The 24,070-nt window shown below is 42.0% G+C and overlaps 1 protein-coding gene across 1 annotated transcript in view; it reads right to left on the bottom strand.

The window, feature by feature from the left end:
• Positions 1-15,553: 15,553 nt before the first annotated feature.
• The window catches only part of LOC132825504 (myosin-16-like), a 74,205-nt gene continuing 65,688 nt past the window's right edge, over positions 15,554-24,070 (bottom strand). Inside the window, exons 40-44 of the mRNA XM_060840839.1 lie at positions 20,948-21,073; positions 20,319-20,489; positions 19,368-19,568; positions 17,644-17,860; positions 15,554-15,916 (exon numbers count right to left, since the gene is read on the bottom strand). Coding sequence (XP_060696822.1) covers positions 17,669-17,860; positions 19,368-19,568; positions 20,319-20,489; positions 20,948-21,073 — 690 coding nt within the window. The 3' untranslated portion in view covers positions 15,554-15,916; positions 17,644-17,668. The remainder of the gene's footprint in view (positions 15,917-17,643; positions 17,861-19,367; positions 19,569-20,318; positions 20,490-20,947; positions 21,074-24,070) is intronic.

Below are 24,070 nucleotides of genomic sequence, written 5' to 3'. Positions count from 1 at the left end.
TTACTCTGGACCTGCATGGCTAGCTGTGGCCTACACCACCAGACAGTAGTGAAAGGGAACCCCTGACCCTGGACAACACAAGCAGCTGATTGACCTTGTCCAAGCCCCTGGACTGCTATCACGCGATGCAATTGACTTAATGTACCATGACTCCCTGACAGAAGGCTGTCTCTTATGACGTGTCTGAGGACTACTCCCCTTAGATTCTGAGACATGGCCATTTGGTTGAAACACATGCAGTGTGTTTGTCACCTACTCTGTAGCACATGGTGCGAGATTGATGTATCACAATGATGTATAGTAACACATCTATCCACTTGACCGATCACTGCTGACAATGATGACAAGCTGCCTAACAGTAAGACAAGACAGAGGCTCAGTGAACCTTAAAGTTCTGAATGAGGTGGTGAATACAAATAAGCAAGCAAGGCGGGACACAGATTCTGTGAATAATAACAAAACAAGCAAAGAACCCTGAGTTACACCCTGAGGTGGGAGCCTGTCACAATGTGTGATGTGGCCTGGCAGTAGCATTACAGTCTGGTGCTGGTGTGCTCCAAAAGTATAGCATTTAAGTGAAGAACGGTACACAAAGTGAGCTAAAGGTGAACCACGAAGATGTGGTGAGGTTGGTGTGTGTCCAATGCTAGTCTCTGCAGGTGGAGAGTGCAAGGGATAGCTGTTCATGGTCCATACTTGGAGATGTTGGGGATTCTGTCTATGACAGAGGTTGGAAGAACCAATGATAAGCTGGACCCAACAAGTACGGCTCTGATTTTCATTTCGGGAGTTTTCACTGCCTAGCTTGTCTCCAGTGCAAGGGAAAATAGGAAATTGAATATAAATTAGGGGAGATTAGGGACTAATGGGATGGTAGTGCACCTCACTATTCAAAGCTTAGGTTTAAGGTTGAATTTTTTTCTTGACATCAATAATCTGAAATTATCAGTGATTGTTGTAAAAACCAAGTAAGATCATAAGACCTTAAGAAAAAGGAATACATGTCATCCGTTTGGCTCCTTAAGTGTATTCAAGGACTCTGCCCTCACTGCTTTTTGTGGCAGGGAGTTTCAAATCACAACTGTCTGAGAGAAGAAATGCACTAATGACCTTTAAGGAATGAAAACTGTCATATTAACCCAGACTGATCTTCACATGATGTCAGAATAATGTGGTGACTCTTAACTACTCTCCGACATTCAACAAGGTTCCCCATGGGAGACTGATTAGCAAGGTTAGATCTCAAGGAATACAGGGAGAACTAGCCATTTGGATACAGAACTGGCTCAAAGGTAGAAGACAGAGGGTGGTGGTGGAGGGTTGTTTTTCAGACTGGAGGCTTGTGACCAGTGGAGTGCCACAAGGATCGGTGACTTTTTGTCATTTACATAAGTGATTTGAATGCGAGCATAAGAGGTACAGTTAGTAAGTTTGCAGATGACACCAAAATTGGAGATTTAGTGAACAGCGAAGAGGGTTACCTCAGATTACAACAGGATCTGTACAAGATGGGCCAATGGGCTGAGAAGTGGCAGATGGAGTTTAATTCAGATAAATGCGAGGTGCTGCATTTTGGGAAAGCAAATAGCGGGCTGGGGCTGTTTTCCCTGGAGCGTCAGAGGCTGAGGGGTGACCTTATAGAGGTTTACAAAATTATGAGGGGTATGGATAGGGTAAATAGGCAAAGTCTTTTCCCTGGTTTTGGGGAGTCCAGAACTAGAGGGAATAGGTTTAGGGTGAGAGGGGAAAGATATAAAAGAGACGTAAGGGACAACGTTTTCATACAGAGGGCGGTATGGGTATGGAATGAGCTGCCAGAGGAAGTGGTGGAGGCTGGTATAATTGCAACATTTAAGAGGCATTTAGATGGATATATGAATAGGAAGGGTTTGGAGGGATATGCTCCGGATTGCTGGCAGGGGTGGGACTAGATTGGGTTGGGATACCTGGTCGGCATGGACAGGTTGAACTGACAGGTCTGTTTCCATGCTGTACATCTCTATGACTCTATGACTCTATAAATGGCCGGCAAACCATTCGATTCAAGAACAGTTAGGGATGTGCAACAAATGCTAGCCTGGTCAGCAACTCAGACCTCATATCACAGAAAAGAAGTTTTTAAAAGAAAGTGCGGCCATTCCACTCACACAATAGCATGATTTCAGAACCATTGGTGTATTCTAGGCATCAAACATCACCATTGTAGGCTCACTGATTTTCTGATGAGAAAACATGTCACTAACAGTGAGGGAACAGACAGATGTGGTAAGAAGCCCTACCTATGGTTAAAGCACAACAAAGATTTCTCTGATTATTTTTTAACAGCCTTTACCACATAATATGTTGAAATTTGGACAGACTGATCGAGGAGAAGGCAAAGTCTTCTGACTTCAGGTTCAGACTTTAAAGTAACAATGCTTATTTTGCATTAATATTAAATATTGCGATATGTAGTAATCACAGACATACCAGGCTCTGACTTATATTAGTTAATGACTAATCTATCTTTGTGTGGTGATGTCAATATGCTTATGTGAGCCTTCAGACTGATCACACTCTGCCTATCTCTGTGCTATTTATACCCAGTGATGAGGAGCTCTGTGACATCATTGCGAGGTTTCTCCAGGGCCATTACACAACACAAACTCTTGCTCCCCCTCCATTTTTCTTGTGATAAAAGCAAGGCCATTTCTGCAAGTCTCCTGCCCTCTGACTTGTGTTTATGGGCTTGTGCACTTGCTCTCTCTACTCATGACAATAAATGGCACAAAACCACAAGGGATTCAATCTTTACAATAACATTTGCAAAATGTGGGCAAGCAATGTGTGATCAGATATCACATGAACAGATGTCATCAGAGTTGGCATGTTTTTAATTTCTGTTGTTTAATATCAGGAAAACAGTGCAAAACTGTACACAGTGCAGAGGTGGCATGTAGTGAACTACACCTCCACCTTTGAGATAAACACAAACAAGTTTACAAATGTCGATAACCCAAACTTCGGTCTGTATCTGCAAACAAAAGTATGTGTCATTCAATCATGGGGTTTGTGAATTGGGGTGTAAGTCATATATGTACAAAAGACAGCTATTCTTAAAAAACACATTCAATTAAGTCCAAGTGGATACTGACAGAAAACAGCATCTTTCTTAAAGGACAGGATGATGGTTATAGAGAGGGATTTTCAGGATTTTAACCCAGCAACACAAAGGACTGGCAATATATCTGTATTTCCAAATCAAGACAGTGAATGGTTTGGAGGGGAACTTGCACACGGCGGTGTTCCAGAATATCTGCTGCTCTTATCCTTTTAGATGGTAGACGTTGCTGGTTTGGAAGGTGCTGTCTCAAGATACTTGGTGAGTAATAAGCAGCTTTTATGAATACTGGACTCAAAGCATTTCAGATCCATTTAAATACTTTTGAAGTGTGGTCACAGGAGCAAAAAGATTTTCCTGAATTTCTTGTTGGATTTAACTAGTAATACATAGCTCAATTTTTAAATAAGTTAGATCATCCTGGAATCTAACCTGGAAATGACTTCTGTGCAGGGCTGCTTTTGTGAGATTGGAAAACTCTAAATAATTTAACTGTGGGATACCTGCATGCTATCATTGACAGGCTTTGGAATGGGAAGCCTGTTTCAGAGAATCAAACTTTACAAAGACCAAGTCAGCATACTGTGGGCATGAGAGAGGGCTTAGGGATGGAGGGATGTTGTTGGCTGTATCACAGAGATGGAGGTGGTTTAGATCATAGAGAAAAAAAGTTCCATGCAGGTCTCTGCTGGTCCAATGTTTTGGTGGGAAGGGTGTCATGCAGATCCTGAGGAAGTGGTGGACGTGGGTACAAGTACAATGTTTAAACAACATTCAGCTAAGTACATGAGTAGGAAAGTTTTGGGGGATATGGGCCAGGAGCAGGCAGGTGGGATTATATTTGGTATGAACTGGTTGGAGTAAAGGATCTGTTTCCGTGCTTTACGACCATGACTCTATGTAGGATGCTCACCTTCCTGTTGACTTGCTCTACCATACTTTAAATATCTTAACTTGTTGTTCAGGCTTTCAAGAGACAACAAACACATGAAGGAGATCTTTCAAAGCCTGACAATTGTCCACTTTTGAGGACAGGCCCTTTGGAAATGCCCCTGTCTGCAGGTATGTCTACTTCTGCTCAAACCTCTCCTTCAGGTCTTCAACCTGTTGCTCTGGCACAGATGGAGCTTGGATTTTCTCATTATCTTGCTGCAGAACAATTCCACCTTGTGCAGCAGGATGGCCCAATATGAAGCAGTGAGGATTTTGAATACAGATATGATGGCAAGCGATAGTCATCAACTTTTCCCTCAGTCTGGTATACCATCTGGTTTTAGTCAAGATTACTGAGATATATCCAGTTTCTGATTGTCTCTTAAATGAGTGGAGAAAATTGTCATGTTACTTGGGTCTCTGCCCATATCTGACTCAAAGTGTTGTGTCATGGGGAGTTTCGAAGAACTTGCACTCAGTCAAGCAGATAGAGGTGACTGATTGCTTAGAGCAATCAGGAAGACTACAGCATATTTGCGAGAAGATTCAAACATAGAAATGGAAAATAAAAAACAGGATTTTTCCAATCTCATTCATACTGAAATTAGATTGAAATTTACACTGGTTTCTATACTGACCTTGCCAATATCCTGCAGAATTATGGTTGTCTACATGGAAACATAAAGTGCCTACAAAAAAAATGTAAATGCACCAATTGGGATAACGGTGAAAGTGCAGAAAGAAAGTGATGCACCGTTTTCGACCATGGTGCCTCACCCTCAGACTCTATTCTTTCTTCTGATCCTTTTCCTCTTCCATTCCTAGGAATATCCATTGGGAAGGCCATTTCAGCAAATTGGTCCTTCTGAACATAGAAACATAGAAAACAGGTGCGAGAGTAGGCCATTTGGCCCTTCAAGTCTGCACCAGCATTCAATATAATCGTAGCTAAGTATCCCACTCCAGCTTTCTCTCCATACCCTTTGGTCCTTTTAGCCGCAAGGGCCACGTCCAGCTTCCTCTTCAACATATCTAATGAACTGGCCCCAACAGCTTTCTGTGATAGAGAACTCCACAGGTTCACTGGATGAAGAAATTCTTCCGCATCTCAGTCTTGAATGGCTTACCCCTTATTCTTAGACTACAACCCCGAGGTCTGGACTTCCCCAACATTGGTAACATTCTTCCCACATCTAGCCCGTCCAGTCCTATCAGGATTTTATGTGTTTTTATGAGATTCACACCCCCCCCCCGACCCCCATTCTTCTTAATTCCCATCAGTACAAGCCCAGTCGAAGCAGTCTTTCTCCATATGTCAATCCTATTGTGGGTGCCAGTGCTGGAAGATGTTCATTTCTCTGAGATTAATAACGATTTGTTTCAGTAGTGTTAAGAAAAAGGTAAAGAGCACTTATATCAAATTCTAATTATTTCCTTGACACCGATTTAGGTTAATATTTAACTGAATGCTTCAGTGTAAATTTATGTTCATTTACAGTCATCATAGGTCCAGGAAGCTCATGCTGTCTGGTTTATGCACACAGGGGCTGAACATGGTTGATAATCTAAGGAGGCTTTCAACAAACACAAGTCAGGAGCTGCACAAACAACCAAAAATATATGCACAGTGAAATTAAACTATTGCAAGCCTGTTTCAGGTTGGCAAGAACTTCCACAGAAGAACACAGTGCAGAACTCTTACCCCAGAACGAAGAGGAATTGCTTCCAAAGCAAAATATATTTTGAGGATCCCTAACAGAGAAGTATTCCAGCGTTAACATCAACCGGTAAAATATTTTTCTTCTGCACATACATTTAGTTTGAGATTTAACACTTTCTATAGTTCCGCACAATGGAGATTCTTAAATGGTATTTTGAATTAATGGAATTTTTAGTTTATTTTCACTAGTGTGAAATGTTTCTCTTAGGAACTAGATTTATGCTGCTAAATTACATGTCTTATGCATGAATAAAAGATAGATTGGTTTCTGCACAATGCAATGTTTCATAAACAGCTCATATATTAGTTCATATAAATGTCAAAAATATATAATATTATCAGGAAAGGCCAGAGCTCTAGGACACTGATAAATTACTAGGCACACATTAATAAATATTTGTCTTGGTTGGATTTTCCCTACTGATCGGGAAGCTAAAATATGATTTGTCACAATTTATTCAATAGAGATTTGTATTATTAATATCAAATTTTGGATAGTTAGCACAAAATATTAATGGAGAATCATTTATGCCAGTTCTTGGTTAGCCTTCTGGCCAACCTCCTGAATGAACTGATTCATGACAGCGTCCATGATTATATGGTGCTCCCAATGCCTTATTCAAGGAACCATTCTTTATGCGTGGATCTAAGTGGTGAGTTCCATGTGAAGGCATCATAGCCCAGCCAATTGTAGCCTCACTTGACATTTCGTACATCGGCATTCTCGAGTCATGACGCACAATTCCATCAGACTCTGAGAGGCCTGGGCATTGGCGAGGTGAGTGGTAGAGTCAACTGAGATGTTCAGTGAACCCCATCTCGACATTGAGATCAGCTCACTGTGCCTTGCTGGCTTTTCTCAAGTTAGAAGTTCTCTCTAGGGATTGCCAAGTTCCCAGCTGACGATCATTATTGCTTGTTAAATGCCTAGTTAACAGGCTATCTCACCAAGGGGTATGACCTTAGTGAACTCACTAGCGAACTAGCCATTGGGAAAAGCTGATGTGAAAGCAAGAGCAGGTTCTTGGCAGATTCAACTCATTGCTTGCTTCAAAAGATCTCCATGTTGGAGATCAACCAGTTACCAACATCTCAAGCATGCTCCATGGACACCGGTCACATCTACCCCACAGCTACAGACATAGACATCTGAAATGTGCCAGCTTCGAAGAACCTTCATGGCACATCTATGATCCACTTAGAGCCATAGAGTCATCGAGATGTACTGCACGGAAACAGACCCTGCGGTCCAACTCGTCCATGCTGACCAGATATCCCAACCTAACCTAGTCCCATTTGCCAGCACTTGGCCCATATCCCACTAAACCCTTCCTATTCATAAACCCATTCGTATGCCTTTTAAATGTTGTAATTGCACTAGCTTCACCACTTCCTCTGGTAGTTCATTCCACGCATGCACCACCCTCTGTTTGAAGAACATTGTCCTTACGGTCCCTTTTAAATCTTTTCCCTCTCACCTTAACACTTTGCCCTCTAGTTCTGGATTCCCCCACGCGGGGGAAACACTTTATTTACCCTGACTGGATGCTTCTGTACTTTGACAGTGCACATCGGGGCTGCACTGGGAACTATCACTGTAAAGCTACAGCTACACTGTGTGCTCAGGGGCATACATCAAGCACACGGACTGGATCAGATTGCATCTCTGAGCTCCTCGTTTGCTGACATTGCACACACTCTGAGCCTATCTCAATGCTCACAGCATGCTTGCCTTACATTATCTTGCCTACCCTTTCTTCCCAACCTGCAAGCTACTATGTTTGGTATATCGTTGTGTGTGATCCTACCAGTAACTACACTGTAAAATGAACAGTGTCAATAGCTGAACTGATGGCTAAAAGCCTGAGACAGAATGAGGTTTGATCATAAGAAATAGCAACAAGAGGAGGCTACTCGGCCCCTCGAACTGCTCTGCCATTCAATAGGATCATGGTTGATCTGACATTCCTGACATACATTTCTGCCCTTTCCCTGTAATCCTTGACTCGCTGACTGATCAGCAATCTATCTGAACCTTAAATGTATACAATTGGATGGGTATATGAATAGAAAGGGTTTGGAGTGATATGGGCTAGGTGCTGGCAGGTGGGACTATCTGGTTGGCATGGACGGGTTGGACCAATGGGTCTGTTTCCATGCTATACATCTCTATGACTCTGTGACTCTACCCCTGCAGCACTCTGTGGCAGGGGGTTCCAAAGATTCTCAACCCTCTGAGAGAAGAATTCCATCCTCATCTCAGTTTTACATTGGCACCCCTTTACTCTGAGACTGTGCCCTCCAACCCTTGACTCCGCCATGAGGAGAATCCCCTCTCAGCATTTATCCTGTCAAGCCCCTTAAGACTCCAAGTATTTTTCAATGAGATCACCTTTCATTCTTCTATTCTCCAGTGAGTTGAAGTCTCACCTGTTTAGTCTTTGCTCATAATACAATTCCTTCATACCTGGTGAACATTCTCTGAATCACCTCCAATGAAATCATATCTCTCCTTCGATAAGGAGACCAAAACTACTTATAGTATTCCAGATGTGATCCAGCACCTTGTACAGTTACAGTAAGTTTCCCTATTTATATGCTCCAACCCCCATAAAATAAGACCCATTATTCCATTAGCCTTCCTGATTACCTGCTGCACCTGTGTGCTAGCTTTCTGTGTTCAAAGTTTGTGAAAAGATTTGTAGCTCGGGTGCTCGTTGTTGTGGTTCTGTTCGCCAAGCTGGGAGTTTGTGTTGCCGACGTTTCGTCCCCAGTCTAGGTGACATCCTCAGTGCTTGGGAGCCTCCTGTGAAGCGCTTCTGTGATCTTTCCTCCGGCATTTGTGGTGGTTTGTCTCTGCCGCTTCTGGTTGTCTGTTCCAGCTGTCCGTTGCAGTGGTCGGTATATTGGGTCCAGGTCGATGTGTTTGTTGATTGAATCTGTGGGTGAGTGCCATGCCTGTAGGAATTCCCTGGCTGTTCTCTGTTTGGCTTGTCCTATAATAGTAGTGTTGTCCCAGTCGAATTCACGTTGCTTGTCATCTGCCTGTGTGGCTACTAAGGATAGCTGGTCGTGTTGTTTCGTGGCTAGTTGGTGTTCATGAATGAGGATTGTTAGCTGTCTTCCTGTTTGTCCTATGCGTTGTTTTGTACAGTCCTTGCATGGGATTTTGTACACTACATTGGTTTTGCTCATGCTGGGTTTTGGGTCCTTCGTTCTGGTGAGTTATTGTCTTGAGAGTGGCTGTTGGTTTGTGTGCTGTTATGAGTCTTAGTGGTAGCAATAGTCTGGCTGTCAGTTCGGAAATGCTCTTGATGTATGGTAGTGTGGCTACTCCTTCGGGTTGTGGCATGTCCTTGTTCCGTTGTCTTTCCTTTAGGCATCTGTGGATGAAATTGCGCGGGTATCCGTTTTTGGCGAATACATTGTATAGGTGTTCTTCTTCCTCTTTTTGCAGTTCTGGTGTACTGCAGTGTGTTGTGGCCCTTTTGAATAGTGTATTGATGCAACTTCTTTTGTGTGTGTTGGGGTGGTTGCTTTCGTAGTTCAGGACTTGGTCTGCGTGTGTGGCTTTCCTGTATACCTTTGTGGTGAATTCTCCGTTCGGTATTCTTTGTACCATCACATCTCGGAATGGGAGTTGGTTGTCCTTTTCTTCCTCGCTAGTGAATCGGATTCCTGCGAGTGTGGCGTTGATGATCCGGTGTGTGTTCTCTATTTCTGTGTTTTTAATGATTACAAAGGTGTCATCCACATATCTGACCCAGAGTTTGGGTTGAATTTGCGATAAGACTGTTTGTTCTAATCTTTGCATTACCGCTTCTGCTATGAGTCCAGAGATGGGTGAGCCCATGTGTTTTCTATGTTTTGTGCACAAGTCTCCCCAAGTCCCTCCAAGTTGCAGCTGTTTGCATTTTTTGTTCCATTTAAATCATTGCTTTTTCAGCATTAATCTCATCTTCCTTTTCCATTCCTTGCCATTTCTCTGCCACCTGAGTAGGTTACATTTACGCATTAAGTGAAAGGAGAAAGGCACAAGAGTGTGGTTGTGTTTTGGAAGGAAAAAAAGGAAGAGGTGCAGGCTTACACCACCCGGAGATTGTAAATCTGAAGAGATTGTGGTATGAGAGTCAAGTGGGAAGAGAATTGGAGGAGAAGTTATGAGCAGACCTCTCCATTGGCCATAGTCTCAATCATGGCTAATATTGTCCACTGAATCGAGATAAGGATGTGCTCGACCTTTAGTTAGGGGCAGCTAACTGTTGTTTTGCATCGCTTTGTCCTGTAAGACAGAAGGAGGTGTATCAGTGAGTGTGTTTGAGTGATTTTACCCATCATGGTTGACAGCTGGCAGTGTGTATAAACTGTGATGTTCGTGTTAATCTTGCAGCAGCATCCATTGTGTCAACAGAAGGTAAGACTATGAATGGGAAAAATGAGTTATCGATGTTGGAGATCGTTGGTAGACCGGTGAAATGGCTTAAAGGAGAATAGTGAATGGAAAAGTGTTTGAGACTCTTGGTTCATTTGCAAGGATTTGGTGTTTGATGATACATTCATGACTTTGAACCTGTTGGGGCATTGCATTCAGATCCTCAGGCCTATCTTCTGGAAAACAGAGTCATAGAGATGTAGAGCACGGAATTCAATCCTATGGTCCAACTTGTCCATGCCAACCAGATATCCCAACCTAATCTTGTCCCACATTCCATCACCCAGTCCATATCTCTCCAAACCCTTCCTATTCATATACCTATCCAGATGCCTTTTAAAAGTTGCGATTGTACTAGCCTCCATGACTTCCCCTGGCAGCTCATTCCATATTTTCTGTTGTTGCTGCTCAGAATGTCTGTCTGGATGGCTTCCTGATCCCTGTGGATAGTGCAGCTCTTTCCTCTGCTCAACCTTCTGCACCATGACCTCCACTGCGATGTCACAGAAACTCGGATGTGTTATTTGACCACTATTATCAATGTTCTTTTGGTTTGAATATTCATCCAGCACCTTCTCAGCTGAAAATCAGCTCTTAAGAGATACAAGCTGGTTTTAAATAGTGCAAGTTAACTTACCATAATGTTATCCTCCCACAAACTTGTGGGTGCCACTGAAGCATGCATGTACAACAGTTTGTTTTAACACTGGTTTCTCACTATGATCAAGACAGCAGTTTACAAGTTTACATGCTGCCTTCATTGGAAGGAACCAGCCCTGCTCTCATTATTTCACCTCATCCAAATCTGCTCCAAGTCTATTTGAATCAAGGAAGTTTAATGCCAGCATTCCATGCTCATCATTATTATGTCCTTGCTCAGAGATAAAAGCACAAGGCTTAAAGTCAATCAGTAAGGGTTGATCCACTTGAGAAACAGGCCTAGAAAATTACTCATTTACAGTCTAAGAATAATGTTGTCCAAGTTTATATCTGTCTTGGCCTGTTTCTTGATCTGACTTATAAAGGCAAATATTACCAGTTATATTAACTCATAGTAAGGCAGTATGCTTTCGGCATTGCTTATTCACCTAGAGAGGCTTGAAAATTAGTGTTGTGAACGTACCTTGAATGCAGTTATTCCTGTGGAGGTTCACTTCCTGTCTGCACAATACAACACTCTAACAATTAGTATTTGAGCTAATTCAATAAATACTTTCATTCCATCTAAGGATTCTGGGTAATCCAAGATGGAGGATGGGAAAAATTTCTGGTTGTAACAGCTGCACCTTTTTCGAGGTATTTTAGATGTTGGAAGTGATTTCCTCGAATTCCAGGAGCAGCAATTACTGTTTTATATGCTGCTGCATTGTTTTGGAACTTTGGAAAAAAAAAGTCAAAACAACAGCAGTTTTAAAAAGGAGAAGAACAGACAAAGGAAGCACATGGTGAGGTCATTGCAGGAGACGGAGAGAGAGAGAGAGAGAGAGAGAGAGAGTGAACCTGCACAGTTACTGCCTTTGCTGTTCTGAATTCATGTATTGCTGGACATCGGAGTGTAGGGAAAATGTATGGGATGATGGATTCTAAGGGGAACATAGCACGAACAGCCAAGTTTCCGGTTCTAATGCAATGAGGAGTACATCGGCTCCCAAGAGATCAATTGTGTTAGGGGATTCTCTAGTCCGAGGTACAGACAGACATTTCTGTGGCCAGCAGTGAAAGAGCAGAACGGTGTGTTGCTTCCCTGGTGCCAGGATCAAGGATGTCTCAGACAGGGTGTAGAATGTTCTTACGGGGGAGAGAGGCCAGCAGGAGGTCATTGTCCACATTGGAACCAACGATACAGGAAGGGAAAAGGTTGAGATTCTGAAGGGAGATTACAGAGAGTTAGGCAGAAATTTAAAAAGGAGGTCCTCAAGAGTAGTAGTATCTGGATTACTCCCAGTGCTACGAGCCAGTGAGGGCAGGAATAGGAGGATAGAACAGATGAACGCATGGCTGAGGAGTTGGTGTATGGGAGAAGGAGTCACATTTTTGGATCATTGGAATCTCTTTCAGGGTAGAAGTGACCTGTACAAGAAGGACGGTGTGCACCTAAACTGGAAGGGGACTAATATACTGGCAGGGAAATTTGCTAAAGCTACTCGGGAAGATTTAAACTAGTAAGGTTGGGGGGGGGGGTGTTGGTGGTGGCGGTGGGACCCGGGGAGTCAGTGAGGAAAGAGACTGGGTACAGTTGAGAACAGAAGCGAGTCAAACAGTCGGGGCAGGCAGGGACAAGGTTGGACTAATAAATTAAACTGCATTTACTTCAATGCAAGGGGCCTAACAGGGAAGGCAGATGAACTCAGGGCATGTTTAGAAACATGGGACTGGGATATCATAGCAATTACGGAAACATGGCTCAGAGATGGGCAGGACTGGCAGCTTAATGTTCCAGGATACAAATGCTACAGGAAGGATAGAAAGGGAGGCAAGAGAGGAGGGGGAATGGTGTTTTTGACAAGGGATAACATTACAGTTGTGCTGAGGGAGAATGTTCCAGGAAATACATCCAGGGAAGTTATTTGGGTGGAACTGAGAAATAAGAAAGGGATGATCACCTTATTGGGATTGTATTATAGACCCCCTATTGGTCAGAGGAAAATTGAGAAACAAACTTGTAAGGAGATCTCAGCTATCTTTAAGAATAATAGGGTGGTTATGGTAGGGGATTTTAATTTTCCAAACATAGATTGGGACTGCCATAGTGTTAAAGGTTTAGATGGAGAGGAATTTGTTAAGTGTGTACAAGACAATTTTCTGATTCAGTATGTGGATGTATCTACTAGAGAAGTTGCAAAACTCGACCTACTATTGGGAAATAGGCAGGGCAGGTGACTGAGGTGTCAGTGGGTGAGCACTTTGGGGCCAGTGACCATAATTCTATTAGATTTAAAATAGTTATGGGAAAGGATAGACCAGATATAAAAGTTGAAGTTCTAAGTTGGAGAAAGGCCAATTTTGACGGTATAAGGCAAGAATTTTCAAAAGCTGATTGGGGGCAGATGTTCGCAGGTAAAGGGACAGCTGGAAAATGGGAAACCTTCAGAAATGAGGTAATGAGAATCCAAAGAAAGTATATTCCTGTCAGGGTGAAAGGAAAGGTAGGTATAGGGAATGCTAGATAACTGAAGAAGTTAAGGTTTTGGTTAAGAAAAAAAAGGAAGTATATGTAAGATATAGACAGGATAGATCGAGTGAATCCTTAGAAGAGTATAAAGGAAGTAAGAGTATACTTAAGAGGGAAATGAGGAGGGCAAAAAGGGGACATGAGATAGCTTTGGCTCAGGAGAATTCAAAGGGTTTTTACAAATATATTAAGGACAAAAGGGTATCTAGGGAGAGAATAGGGCCCCTCAAAGATCAGCAAGGCAGCCCTTGAGTGGAGCTGCAGAAAATGGGGGAGATACTAAATAAGTATTTTGCATCAGTATTTACTGTGGAAAAGGACATGGAAGATATAGACTGTAGGGAAATACATGGTGATATCTTGAAAAAAATGTCCAGATTACAGAGGAGGAAGTGCTGAATGTCTTGAAACGGGTGAAGGTGGATAAATCCTCTGGACCTGATCAGGTGTACCCGAGTACTCTGTGGAAAGCTAAAGAAGTGATTGCTGGGCCTCTTGCAGAGATATTTGTATCATCGATAGTCACAGGTGCTGGAAGACTGGAGGTTGGCAAACGTGGTGCCACTGTATAAAAAGGGTGGTAAGGACAAGCCAGGGAACTATAGACCAATGAGCCTGACCTTGGTGGTGGGCAAGTTGTTGGAGGGAATCATGAGGGACAGGATGTACATGTATTTGGAAAGGCAAAAACTGATTGGGGTAGTCAACATGGCTTTGTGTGTGGGAAATCATGTCTCATTTTTTGAAGAAGTAACAAAGAGGATTGATGAGAGTAGAGTGGTAGATGTAAGGCATTTGACAAGGTTCCCCATGGAAAACTGATTAGCAACGTTAGGTCTCCCGGAATACAGGGATAACTAGCCATTTGGATACAGAACTGGCTCAAAGGTAGAAGACAGAGAGTGGTGGTGGAGGGTTGTTTTTCAGACTGGAGGCCTGTGACCATTGGAGTGCCACAAGGATCAGTGCTGGATCCTCTACTTTTTGTCATTTACATAAATGATTTGGATGCGAGCATAAGAGGTACAGTTAGTAAGTTTGCAGATGACACCAAAATTGGAGGTGTAGTGGACAGCGAAGAGGGTTACCTCAGATTACAACAGGATCTTGACCAGATGGGCCAATGGGCTGAGAAGTGGCAGATGAAGTTTAATTCAGATAAATGCGAGGTGCTGCATTTTGGGAAAGCAAGTATTAGCTGGACTTATACACTTAATGGTAAGATCCTAGGGAGTGTTGCTGAACAAAGAAACCTTGGAGTGCAGGTTCATAGCTCCTTGAAAGTATAGTCGCAGGTAGACAGGATAGTGAAGAAGGCATTTGGTATGCTTTCCTTTATTGGTCAGAGTATTGAGTACAGGAATTGGGAGGTCATGTTGTGGCTGTAGAGGACATTGGTTAGGCCACTGGTCTCCTTCCTATCGGAAAGATGTTGTGAAACTTGAAAGGGTTCAGAAAAGATTTACAAGGATGTTGCCAGGGTTGGAGGATTTGAGCTATAGGGAGATGCTGAACAGGCTGGGGCTGTTTTCCCTGGAGCGTCAGAGGCTACGGGATGACATTATAGAGGTTTACAAAATTATGAGAGGCTTGGATAGGGTAAATAGGCAAAGTCTTTTCCCTGGGGTCAGGGAGCCCAGAACTAGAGGGCATAGGTTTAGGGTGAGAGGGGAAAGATATAAAAGAGACCTACGGGGCAACATTTTCACACAGATGGTGGTACGGGTATGGAATGAGCTACCAGAGGAAGTGGTGGGGGCTGGTACAATTGCAACATTTAAAAGGCATTTGGATGGATATATGAATAGGAAGGGTTTGGAGGGATATGGGCCAGATGCTGGCAGGGGTGGGACTAGATTGGGATGGTATATCTGGTCAGCGTGGATGGGTTGGACTGAAGTGTCTGTTTCCATGCTGTACACTTCTATGACTCGATGATTCAATTAAAATATATTTAATCTGGCTGACCAGTTGCCTTGCAGCATCTGATACATGCAGTCGCTCCCAATGCAGCTTACTAGGTCTTCATTATGCCCTTCCTCAAGTACATAGCAACATATTTTATTATCATACTATGACTGTCTTTTACTAGTCATCTAATGCTGGCAAGAGCAACATGTGAAAATGATTTTAATTTCTATGAATCAAAATCCAAAAATTCCTTTTGAATGAACACAAAAAACAAATGCACAGAGCTCATTGCTGCACTATACATTTATTTGGTTAATTGAGGTGCACAGGTATTTACACAATCAGCCAGGTTATACATCAAGCTGCACACTCTATCCTTGACTTGAGGGAGCAAACTTCCTCTCCAACCCTCAACATTACCAGAACAGATTGTTTCCCAGTCTACCAGATAGAAGACAGTATACCTCTTCAAATTAGCTCAACAATTGGGTGTTACTATTGCTTTACTTTTGCAGCTTTTCACTGCTAAATATTTCAATACCCTTTGAAAAGATTGGAAGGTGTTTAGGAGATATTGTCTTCAATGAAGGATTGGAAGGTGTTTAGGAGATATTGTCTTCAATGAAGGATTGGAAGAGATGCATCACCCTGAAAGGAAATTAAACAAATTTAAGTTTGATGGAAATCTCTTCAGTACCAAAATCAGTAAATTACTCAATAACTTATAATACTTCTAAAATTTTACATTTTTTCTCTCTCCTTTATTGGATCTGAGCTTCATGGATCTTTGACAGGAACATAAAATTTCTAGGTGAAAAATGAAAAATGCCAATCTAGCATTGAGATGGTCACACAATACAATAGTAATAGAGTCGTTGACTAATTATAACAATCAATTTCAATTAATTGACAATATATGCAGATATGAAGTGAAGAAACCTCCAATGATGGACAAGCTTACAGCACTTCCTGATACTCGGATGGTCAGTGTGTAAGGGATATAAGATGACTGAGCCAGTGGCGTGTAGATGGGCAGCAAGTGAGGTGGAGAGAGAATATAGTACAATTTCCATCTTGTTTGTTCAGTCATGGACCTTATAAATTAATCCGTATGTTCTTCTGAAACAATACAGCTGGACAAAGAGGAATAACTTGCATTTCTAAAGCACCTTTCATGACCTCAGGAAATCTTAAAACTTTTTCCATCCAATAATCTTTTGAGGTGTAGTCACTAGATTGACCACAGGAAATGTAGCACAAAATGGTCTCATGTCAATTGAGAGGTAAAAGAGCATCTGATATTTTTTATTACATGATAATAAAAATAGAACATCTTGGAAATAGCAAATCAGATGAAAAGTAATTGACCTAAAATATTTACTCTGTTTCTCTCTGTGCACTTGCTTTCAAAACTGCTCAGTCTTTCCAGTATTTTCCATTTTAATTTGACTCCCAGCTTTCAGAGTAGCAGAACAAAGGTTACTTCATTCATGTGATGAGGGAATAAATATCAAGCAGGACATATAGGGATTATACACCTGAACCTCTTCCAAATAATGCAGTTCTTCATATCTCGTTGGTTAACATCACACCCGAAAGGCATCACCTCCACACCTTCAGTGTGACACAGAAGAGACAAGTCTCTGAAACCACAACCTTCTGAGGGTTTGGTTTTAACTCTGTATGAGTGAATGTTTTAAAATTGGCCCATAATTCACATTCACAGGGTGCTAGCTATTAATTACACAACTTAAGGTTAAGTATCTAAAAGTGGAGGGCATTGATTGGATGAATACTTGAACATACATAAAGAGACACTTATTGACACAGCTATGGAAGTAGAGTTCGGAGCTATATGTTTGTAATTTTCAACTCTGCAAATAAATCTAAAACTGAGTCAGGATTGATCTCAGGGGAAGTGGTAGAGGTGGTTACAATTGCAACATTTAAAAGTTAGTTGGACAGGTAAGTGGATAGGAAAGGTTTACAGAGGTATGGGCCAAATGCAGACAAACAGGACTAGTTCAGCAAGCCGAATCAGCATGAACAAGTTTGGTAGAAGGGCCTGTTTCAATGCTGTTTGACGCAATGACTCCAGCCTCCTAATTCACCTACTGGCTGTCAAGAGTTTAACAATAACATCTGACTGTTAACTGACTCCTTAGCCAAGGATTTAGAAAGTAAAATACCAGTTAAAAAAAGATTATATAATTTGAGTCTGGAGAACCTAGCAACATTGTTGCAAAGGGGCTATCCTCAGAGATATGCTACTAGCTAGGAAAAATGTTGAAGCAAAAACACATCAAAAGTCATAAGGGCAATAATTTTTCAATATTAATCTTCAATTTGGACACAGTCAGAAAATTTGAAGTTACCAGCCAAGTTGGAGAAAGCATGGGTCTACTCCTCCGTGGTGGATTTGGAAGACACCTGGATGACCTCGACGGTGCTGAAGCCTTTGCTTGCAGAAACACGGTTCCTGGTGCGGAGTTTGTTCAGCGCACACTCGGCCATTCCAGCTCTTTCCTCGGCATCATCCAGCTCGTGCACAGTTTTCCTGTATTTTGCCAGGCTCTGGTTAGCCTGTTCCTCCTGTGAAAGTGACAGCAAAGAAATGCTGTGAGTGGCATAGTCAATGTCAGGCTCTTTCTATCACAAACAACGCTAACTAAAATGGAGAATCTTTCGCAAATTACTTCTTTGGCAACTTCCTTCTTATGAGAAATGTTACTTCTTCCTGAGAAATTAGTACACCCTCCCAATGAGAGACCAGTGAAATTCCCAGGAAGGTGGCAAACACATGGTCCTGCACTGTCTTCCATGACTTTCTTCACTGTCCTGGAAGGAGTGGAATTTCCAATCCAAATGCTATAGGAGGTAAATGACAGCTGCAGCTCAGAATGCCCAAATTTCTTGCTCTAGTTAATTTCTTGCTGAAGCTGTTGGTAGGCTGAGTGGAAAACTCCATTATCTTCCACAAGGAAGCTCTACCAGTGAAGTCTCGGGCAAAAAAGTGACCTTGATATTTGCAGAATCATCAAGTTTAGAAAGTAAAGAGTGGGTATGTTAATTCCCTTTGCTTAAGTGCTGGTGCAAAGTTTGTCCAGGAGAAACTCTAGCATGGTAAGTACTAGCGAGCATTACCAGGTACCCGAGCAACACTTCTGCAGTTCTGGAGAAGGGTCACTGGATTTGAAATATTACCTCTGCTTTCTCTCCACAGATGCTGCCAGACCTGCTGAGTTTCTTCAGCAATTTTGGTTTTTGCTTCAGATCTTCAAGCATCTGCAGTTCTTGGTTTTATTTTCTCCCAATATTCCTGTCTGCTTGGCAACTCAACGAATTTCAGGGTCTCTAGTTATTCCAGAGACCAAAGGAAAACAGCTGTCAAAATTGAGGCCGTCATTTTAAAAATACAATGTTTTTGGAATCATTGATGGCTGTATCCAGTTCAAAATATGTAATCAACCAGACAGCTTTCTAATAGTTAGTTTGAAATTTAGATTACTTGAAGAGTGTGTTCTGCATTCTCCGAATATTCTATTATGAGATGTAGTTGGGTTGTTAACAATGTACGCAAACATTTTCCACAACAACAGCCTGTATCTTTAAACAGAACAATTCCTGAAGGTGCAATTAATTCATTCATCAGTGCTGTGCCCAAAAGCAAGTCGTTGGCTTGTGATCTTCTCTTATTTCATCTTTGGTGGTTTTGGTTTTTGACACTGCTAGTTTGCCATTAAGTCCCACCTCAGGGGCAGTACGAGGAGCCTCTCCCCAGATACAGTATACCTCAGCCCATGCTTTAACATTATCCTACACCATCTCGTGGCAATCTAAGCTAACTGCGTGCCCCACCTTATTGCCACCACAAAGGTTAATAAAAACAAAGCTGAATGAAAAATATGCATGACGAGACAAGGGAAGAAATCTTAGAAGGTCTAAATCTAAAATTTGACAGAATCTTAAATGAAAAAAGAGGGAGTTGGAGAGCCACAGGAATTGAGTGAGGAACTTTCAGAGCAAGTTCGTTCTGAATGATGATATGAATTGACCCCTCTTTTTTTGTTAGCTGTTGTTAGGTCAATGCAGCACTTACAGACTCCTCAATCTGCCTCTTGTAGCTCTTCAGCTTGTTCTGCAGTTTCTCCACCAGTTCCTGCATACGCTGGTTGGTTTTGTGATCTTCCTCAGTCTGGAAGATTAGCTCCTTCAGCCGCCGCTCATTCTTGCGGAGATTCTTCACTGTTTCAACATGGCGTTTCTGCTCAGAGTCCAGCTCAGATTCCAGTTCCTTAATCTAAAGCCCAGCAAAGAAATATTACATAAATACCACGTTTTTCATTTGACAAGGATAACCATGAAAATTAAGGCTAGGTTAACCAGAAAGAAAATATAGGGAGGAAGATTTGCATTTATGTAGCACCTTTATGACCTTAAGATGTCCAAATCTCTTTCCAGTCAATATCGAAAACATTGCATCTAAACAAGTGATAACCATTTCTCAGGACCAATAGGATCATGCATTCTAACTAGCAGGACAGCTTTATCTTGCACTAAATATTCTGGAATTCTTTCAATCCAATCTGAATCTTCCTTTATAATTAAATATATTTGATTAGGTAATAACTTATATTTACCCCAAAAGTCTATTAATTTCAGTTGAGGGCCAGAAACAGATCTACAGCAGGAAAGGAGGATGCTGATCGATTGGTATGGACTTTCATTGATCGAGGCATTGCGAAGAGAGTGCAGCAAGATATGGCTGCCCCCTAATAGGAAAATAGGTTAATAGGAAAAGGCGCAGTGTGTGGCCATGTTATTTCTGCCTGTAAAGGACAGTATCCTGCATATGAAAGTATGCAGTTTCTTGCAAATATACAAGTCACATTGTGGATATATTGCATTGTAAAACTATTAACATACAAATTACATGGATCATGGAATCGTTTTACTTCTGTTTTACATCTTATGTGCAATAGAATAACAGGGTCTAAAGGTGAACTATCTCTTTGGTAATCCAGGTCTACATCAATCCTGCTCTCCTCACCTTTGCCTCCAGTTTCTGGATGATACGTCGGCCACCCTTTAGGGCTTGTTGTTCAGCTTCTTCCAGCTTCAGTTGCAAATCCTTGATTTGAATCTCAAAGTTCTTCTTTATCTTTTCCAGGTGCATGCAGTGTTCTTGCTCTTGGTGCAGTTCCTCAGTCATACGGGCAGCCTAGTTAAACAGAAGAGAGAAAGTAATAACCTCCATTTTACACATATCCTGCTTGAACCAAAATGTATCATTAACCAAGAGATCTACTCTAGTTTCAATGATTCAGCAGCAAGTGTTCTCTACAAACTATACAAGGAGGTGTCAGAAGCAAGAAATTGGTCATCTAGATTCAATATTGTGATCTTTAAAAACGTTCAGCGTGTCATGTTCAATGTAACTCAATATCAGAATTATAAAATAACAATAACACTGTCGTGGACCAATGATTTCATTTTTAAATTCACAGCCAAAAGACTGAAGACATCCAATTCTCACTTGGATGGAAATAAAAGTTTCATTTGCTTTATTTACAAATTAATTAGCCTGAGTAAAATTAGGTCATATGGATAAGACATGAGTATTTTCTCAGCAGACAAGAACATTTAAGTTGTGCAATGATCCAAGTTGTATAAACCTACATCACTCATGGCCTTCTTTGCCTTCTCATCAGCAGAACGGAACTCATGGATCAGTTCTTCATGTTCATTTGTGAGTGACTGAAGATCCCCTTCCAGCTTACGTTTGTAAGTCACCAAAGTACTATTCTAAAGGAAAAGAGAATAAGAGATTTGAACAGCCACAATTCATTCTGCCCAGTTTGATCAGCTGACCATAATAAATAAAGAACTTGTCCCAGTCTGATTCCCATTTACCCCGTCTCTTCCACCTTCTTCATTGATACGTCGTTCTTCAGGGCCTGAGCTAATATCGAGTCATAGAATCATACAGCATGGGAACAGTCCCTTCGTTCCAGCCCATCTATGCCAACCATAAATTCCTACCTGATCTAGTCTCATTTGCCAGCACTGGGCCCATTTCCCGCTAAACCTTTCCTAATCAAATGCCCATTCAGATGGTTTTTAAATGTTAGGAGGAAGTAAGGACTGCTGATGCTGGAGATCAGAGTCAAAAAGTATGGCACTGGAAAAACACAGCAGACCAAACAGCATCCGAGGAGCAGGAGAAATGACATTTCGGGCATAAGCTCTTCATCGGGAATGTCTTATGCCCAAAACATCGATTCTTCTGCTCTTCAGATGTTGCCTGATCTGCTGTGCTTTTCCAGTGCCACACTTTTCGACGTTTAAATGCTATAATTGTACCTGCCTTCAGCACTTCCTCGGGCAGTTTATTCCATGCATACACCACCCTCTGCGTGAACAAGTTACCCCTCAGATCTTGCTCCTCTCACCTTAAACCTGTGCCGTCTAGTTTTGGACTCCTCCACCCTAGGAAAAAGACATTGGCTATTCACCCTAACCATGCTCCTCATGATTTTGTAAACCTCTATAAGGTCACCCCTCAGCCTCCAACAATCCAGAAAAAAAGCCCCAGCCTATACAGCCTCTCTCTGTATAACTCAAACCCTCCAGTCCTGGCAACATCCTTGTAAAGCTTTCCTGCACAATCTCAAGTTTAACAATATTCTTCCTGTAGAAGGGCAACCAGAATTGTACACAGTATTCTCAAAGTAGCCTTACCAATGTTCTGTGCAGCTGCAACATAATATCCCAATTCCTATATTCAGTGTTATGACCAATGAAAGCAAGTGTGCCAAATACTTTCTTTACCACCTCGTATACCTACAACTCCATTTTCAAGGAACTATGCACCCACACCCCTTGGTCTCTTTCTTTGACAACACTCCCCAAGATCTACCATTAAGTGTATAAGTCCTGCTCTGATTTGCCTTACCAAAACGCACCACGTCACGTTTATCTAAATTAAACTTCATCTGCCACTCCTCAGCCCATTGCTTCATCTGATCAAGGTCCGTTGCACTCTGAGATAATCTTCACCAGCTTCCTCATTTCCTCATCCCCCTACCTTATCCCACATCCAACCTCCCAACTTGGCACTGCCCCCATCAGCTGTCCTACCCGTACATTTGCTCCACCCTCCCCTTTAACCTATCACCATTACCCACACCTCCACCTACCTGTCACACTCTCAGCTCCCTTTCCCCCCAGCCCTACCCACCCCTCCCATTTATCTCTCTACCCCAGAGGCTCCCAGATTCATTCCTGATGAAGGGCTCTTGCCGAAACTTCGATTTTCCTGCTCCTTAGATGCTGCCTGACCTTCTGTACTTTTCCAGCTTGACTCTAATCTTCTTCACTGTCCACTACACCACATATTTTGATTCCACCTGCAAACTTACTAACCATACCTCCTATGTTCACATCCAAATCATTTATATAAATGACATAAAGCAGTGGACCCAGCATCAATCCTTGTAGCACACCACTGGTCACAGGCCTCCAACCTGAAAAGCAACCCTCCACCACCACTTTCTGTGTCCTACCTTTGAGCCAATTTTGTATTCAAGTGGCCAGCTCCCCTGGATCCCATGTGATCTAATATTACTAACCAGTCTACCATGTGGAACCTTGTCAAACATGTTGCTGAAGTCCATATAGACAACGTTAATCGCTCTGCCTTCATCAATAATCTTTGTCACCTCTTCAAAACAATCAATCCAGTTAGTAAGACATGATTTGCCATGCACAAAGCCATGCTGACTCTGCCTAGTCAATCCTTGCCTTTCCAAATGCATGTTAATCCTGTCCCTCAGAATTCCCTACAATAACTTATCCATCCCTGATGTAAGGCTCACTAAACTATAGTTCCCTGGCTTTTTCTTACAGCCTTTCTTAAATAATGGTCCCACATTAGCCAACCTCCAGTCTTCCAGCACCCCAACTGTGGCTATTGATGATATAAATATCTCAGCAAAGGGTCCAGAAATCTCTTCCCTAGTTTCCTGGAAAGTTCCGAGTAACACTTGATCAGGTCCCAGGATTTGTCTAGCTTTATGCATTTTAACATCTCCTCTTGTGTAATATAAACTCTTTTAAAGACATGACAGTTTATTTCCCAAATTCCCTAGCTTCCACACTCGTTCTCCACAATAAATACAGACACAAATATTTTGTTTAGTATCTCACCCATCTCCTGTGGTTCCACACATAAACAGCCATGTTAATCTTCAAGGGGCCCTATTCCCTCTGTAGTTACTGTTTTGTCCTTAATGTATTTATAGAATCTCTTTGGATTCTCCTTAATTCTATTTAGCAAAGCTATCTCATGTCCTCTATAGCCCTCCTGATTTCCCTTCTTTGGATACTCCTACTCCCCTTGTACTCCTCTAGGAATTCATTCAATCCCAGCTGTTGAAACCTGATGCCTGTTTCTTTTTCTTGACCAAAGTATTAAGTTCTCTAGTCATCCAGAATTCCCTACACCAATCAGCTTTGTCCTTCACTCCCACTTCCCAACAATCATTTTTCCTGCAAATAGCCTCCCCCAATCAACTTTTGAAAGTTTCTGTCTAATACTGTCAAAATTGGTCTTACTTCAATTTAGAACTTTAACTTTTTAGAACTTTAACTGAGTTCATCTGCCTTACCTTTCAGGCCTCTTGCAGTGAAATAAATGTAGTTTAACTTTCCTTGTTTTCTGCCAAGCTCTTATCTGCCTTGATTATTGGACTTGCTCCCCCTATCTACTGAACCAGCCTTAGCCTTTTCTCCCCTTTACTA

Source organism: Hemiscyllium ocellatum, chromosome 20 (genome assembly GCF_020745735.1).
Source record: "Hemiscyllium ocellatum isolate sHemOce1 chromosome 20, sHemOce1.pat.X.cur, whole genome shotgun sequence".
Lineage (NCBI taxonomy): Eukaryota > Metazoa > Chordata > Chondrichthyes > Orectolobiformes > Hemiscylliidae > Hemiscyllium > Hemiscyllium ocellatum.
The sequence above is the reverse complement of the archived record's forward strand: the minus strand, read 5'-3'. Positions and strand labels throughout refer to the sequence as shown.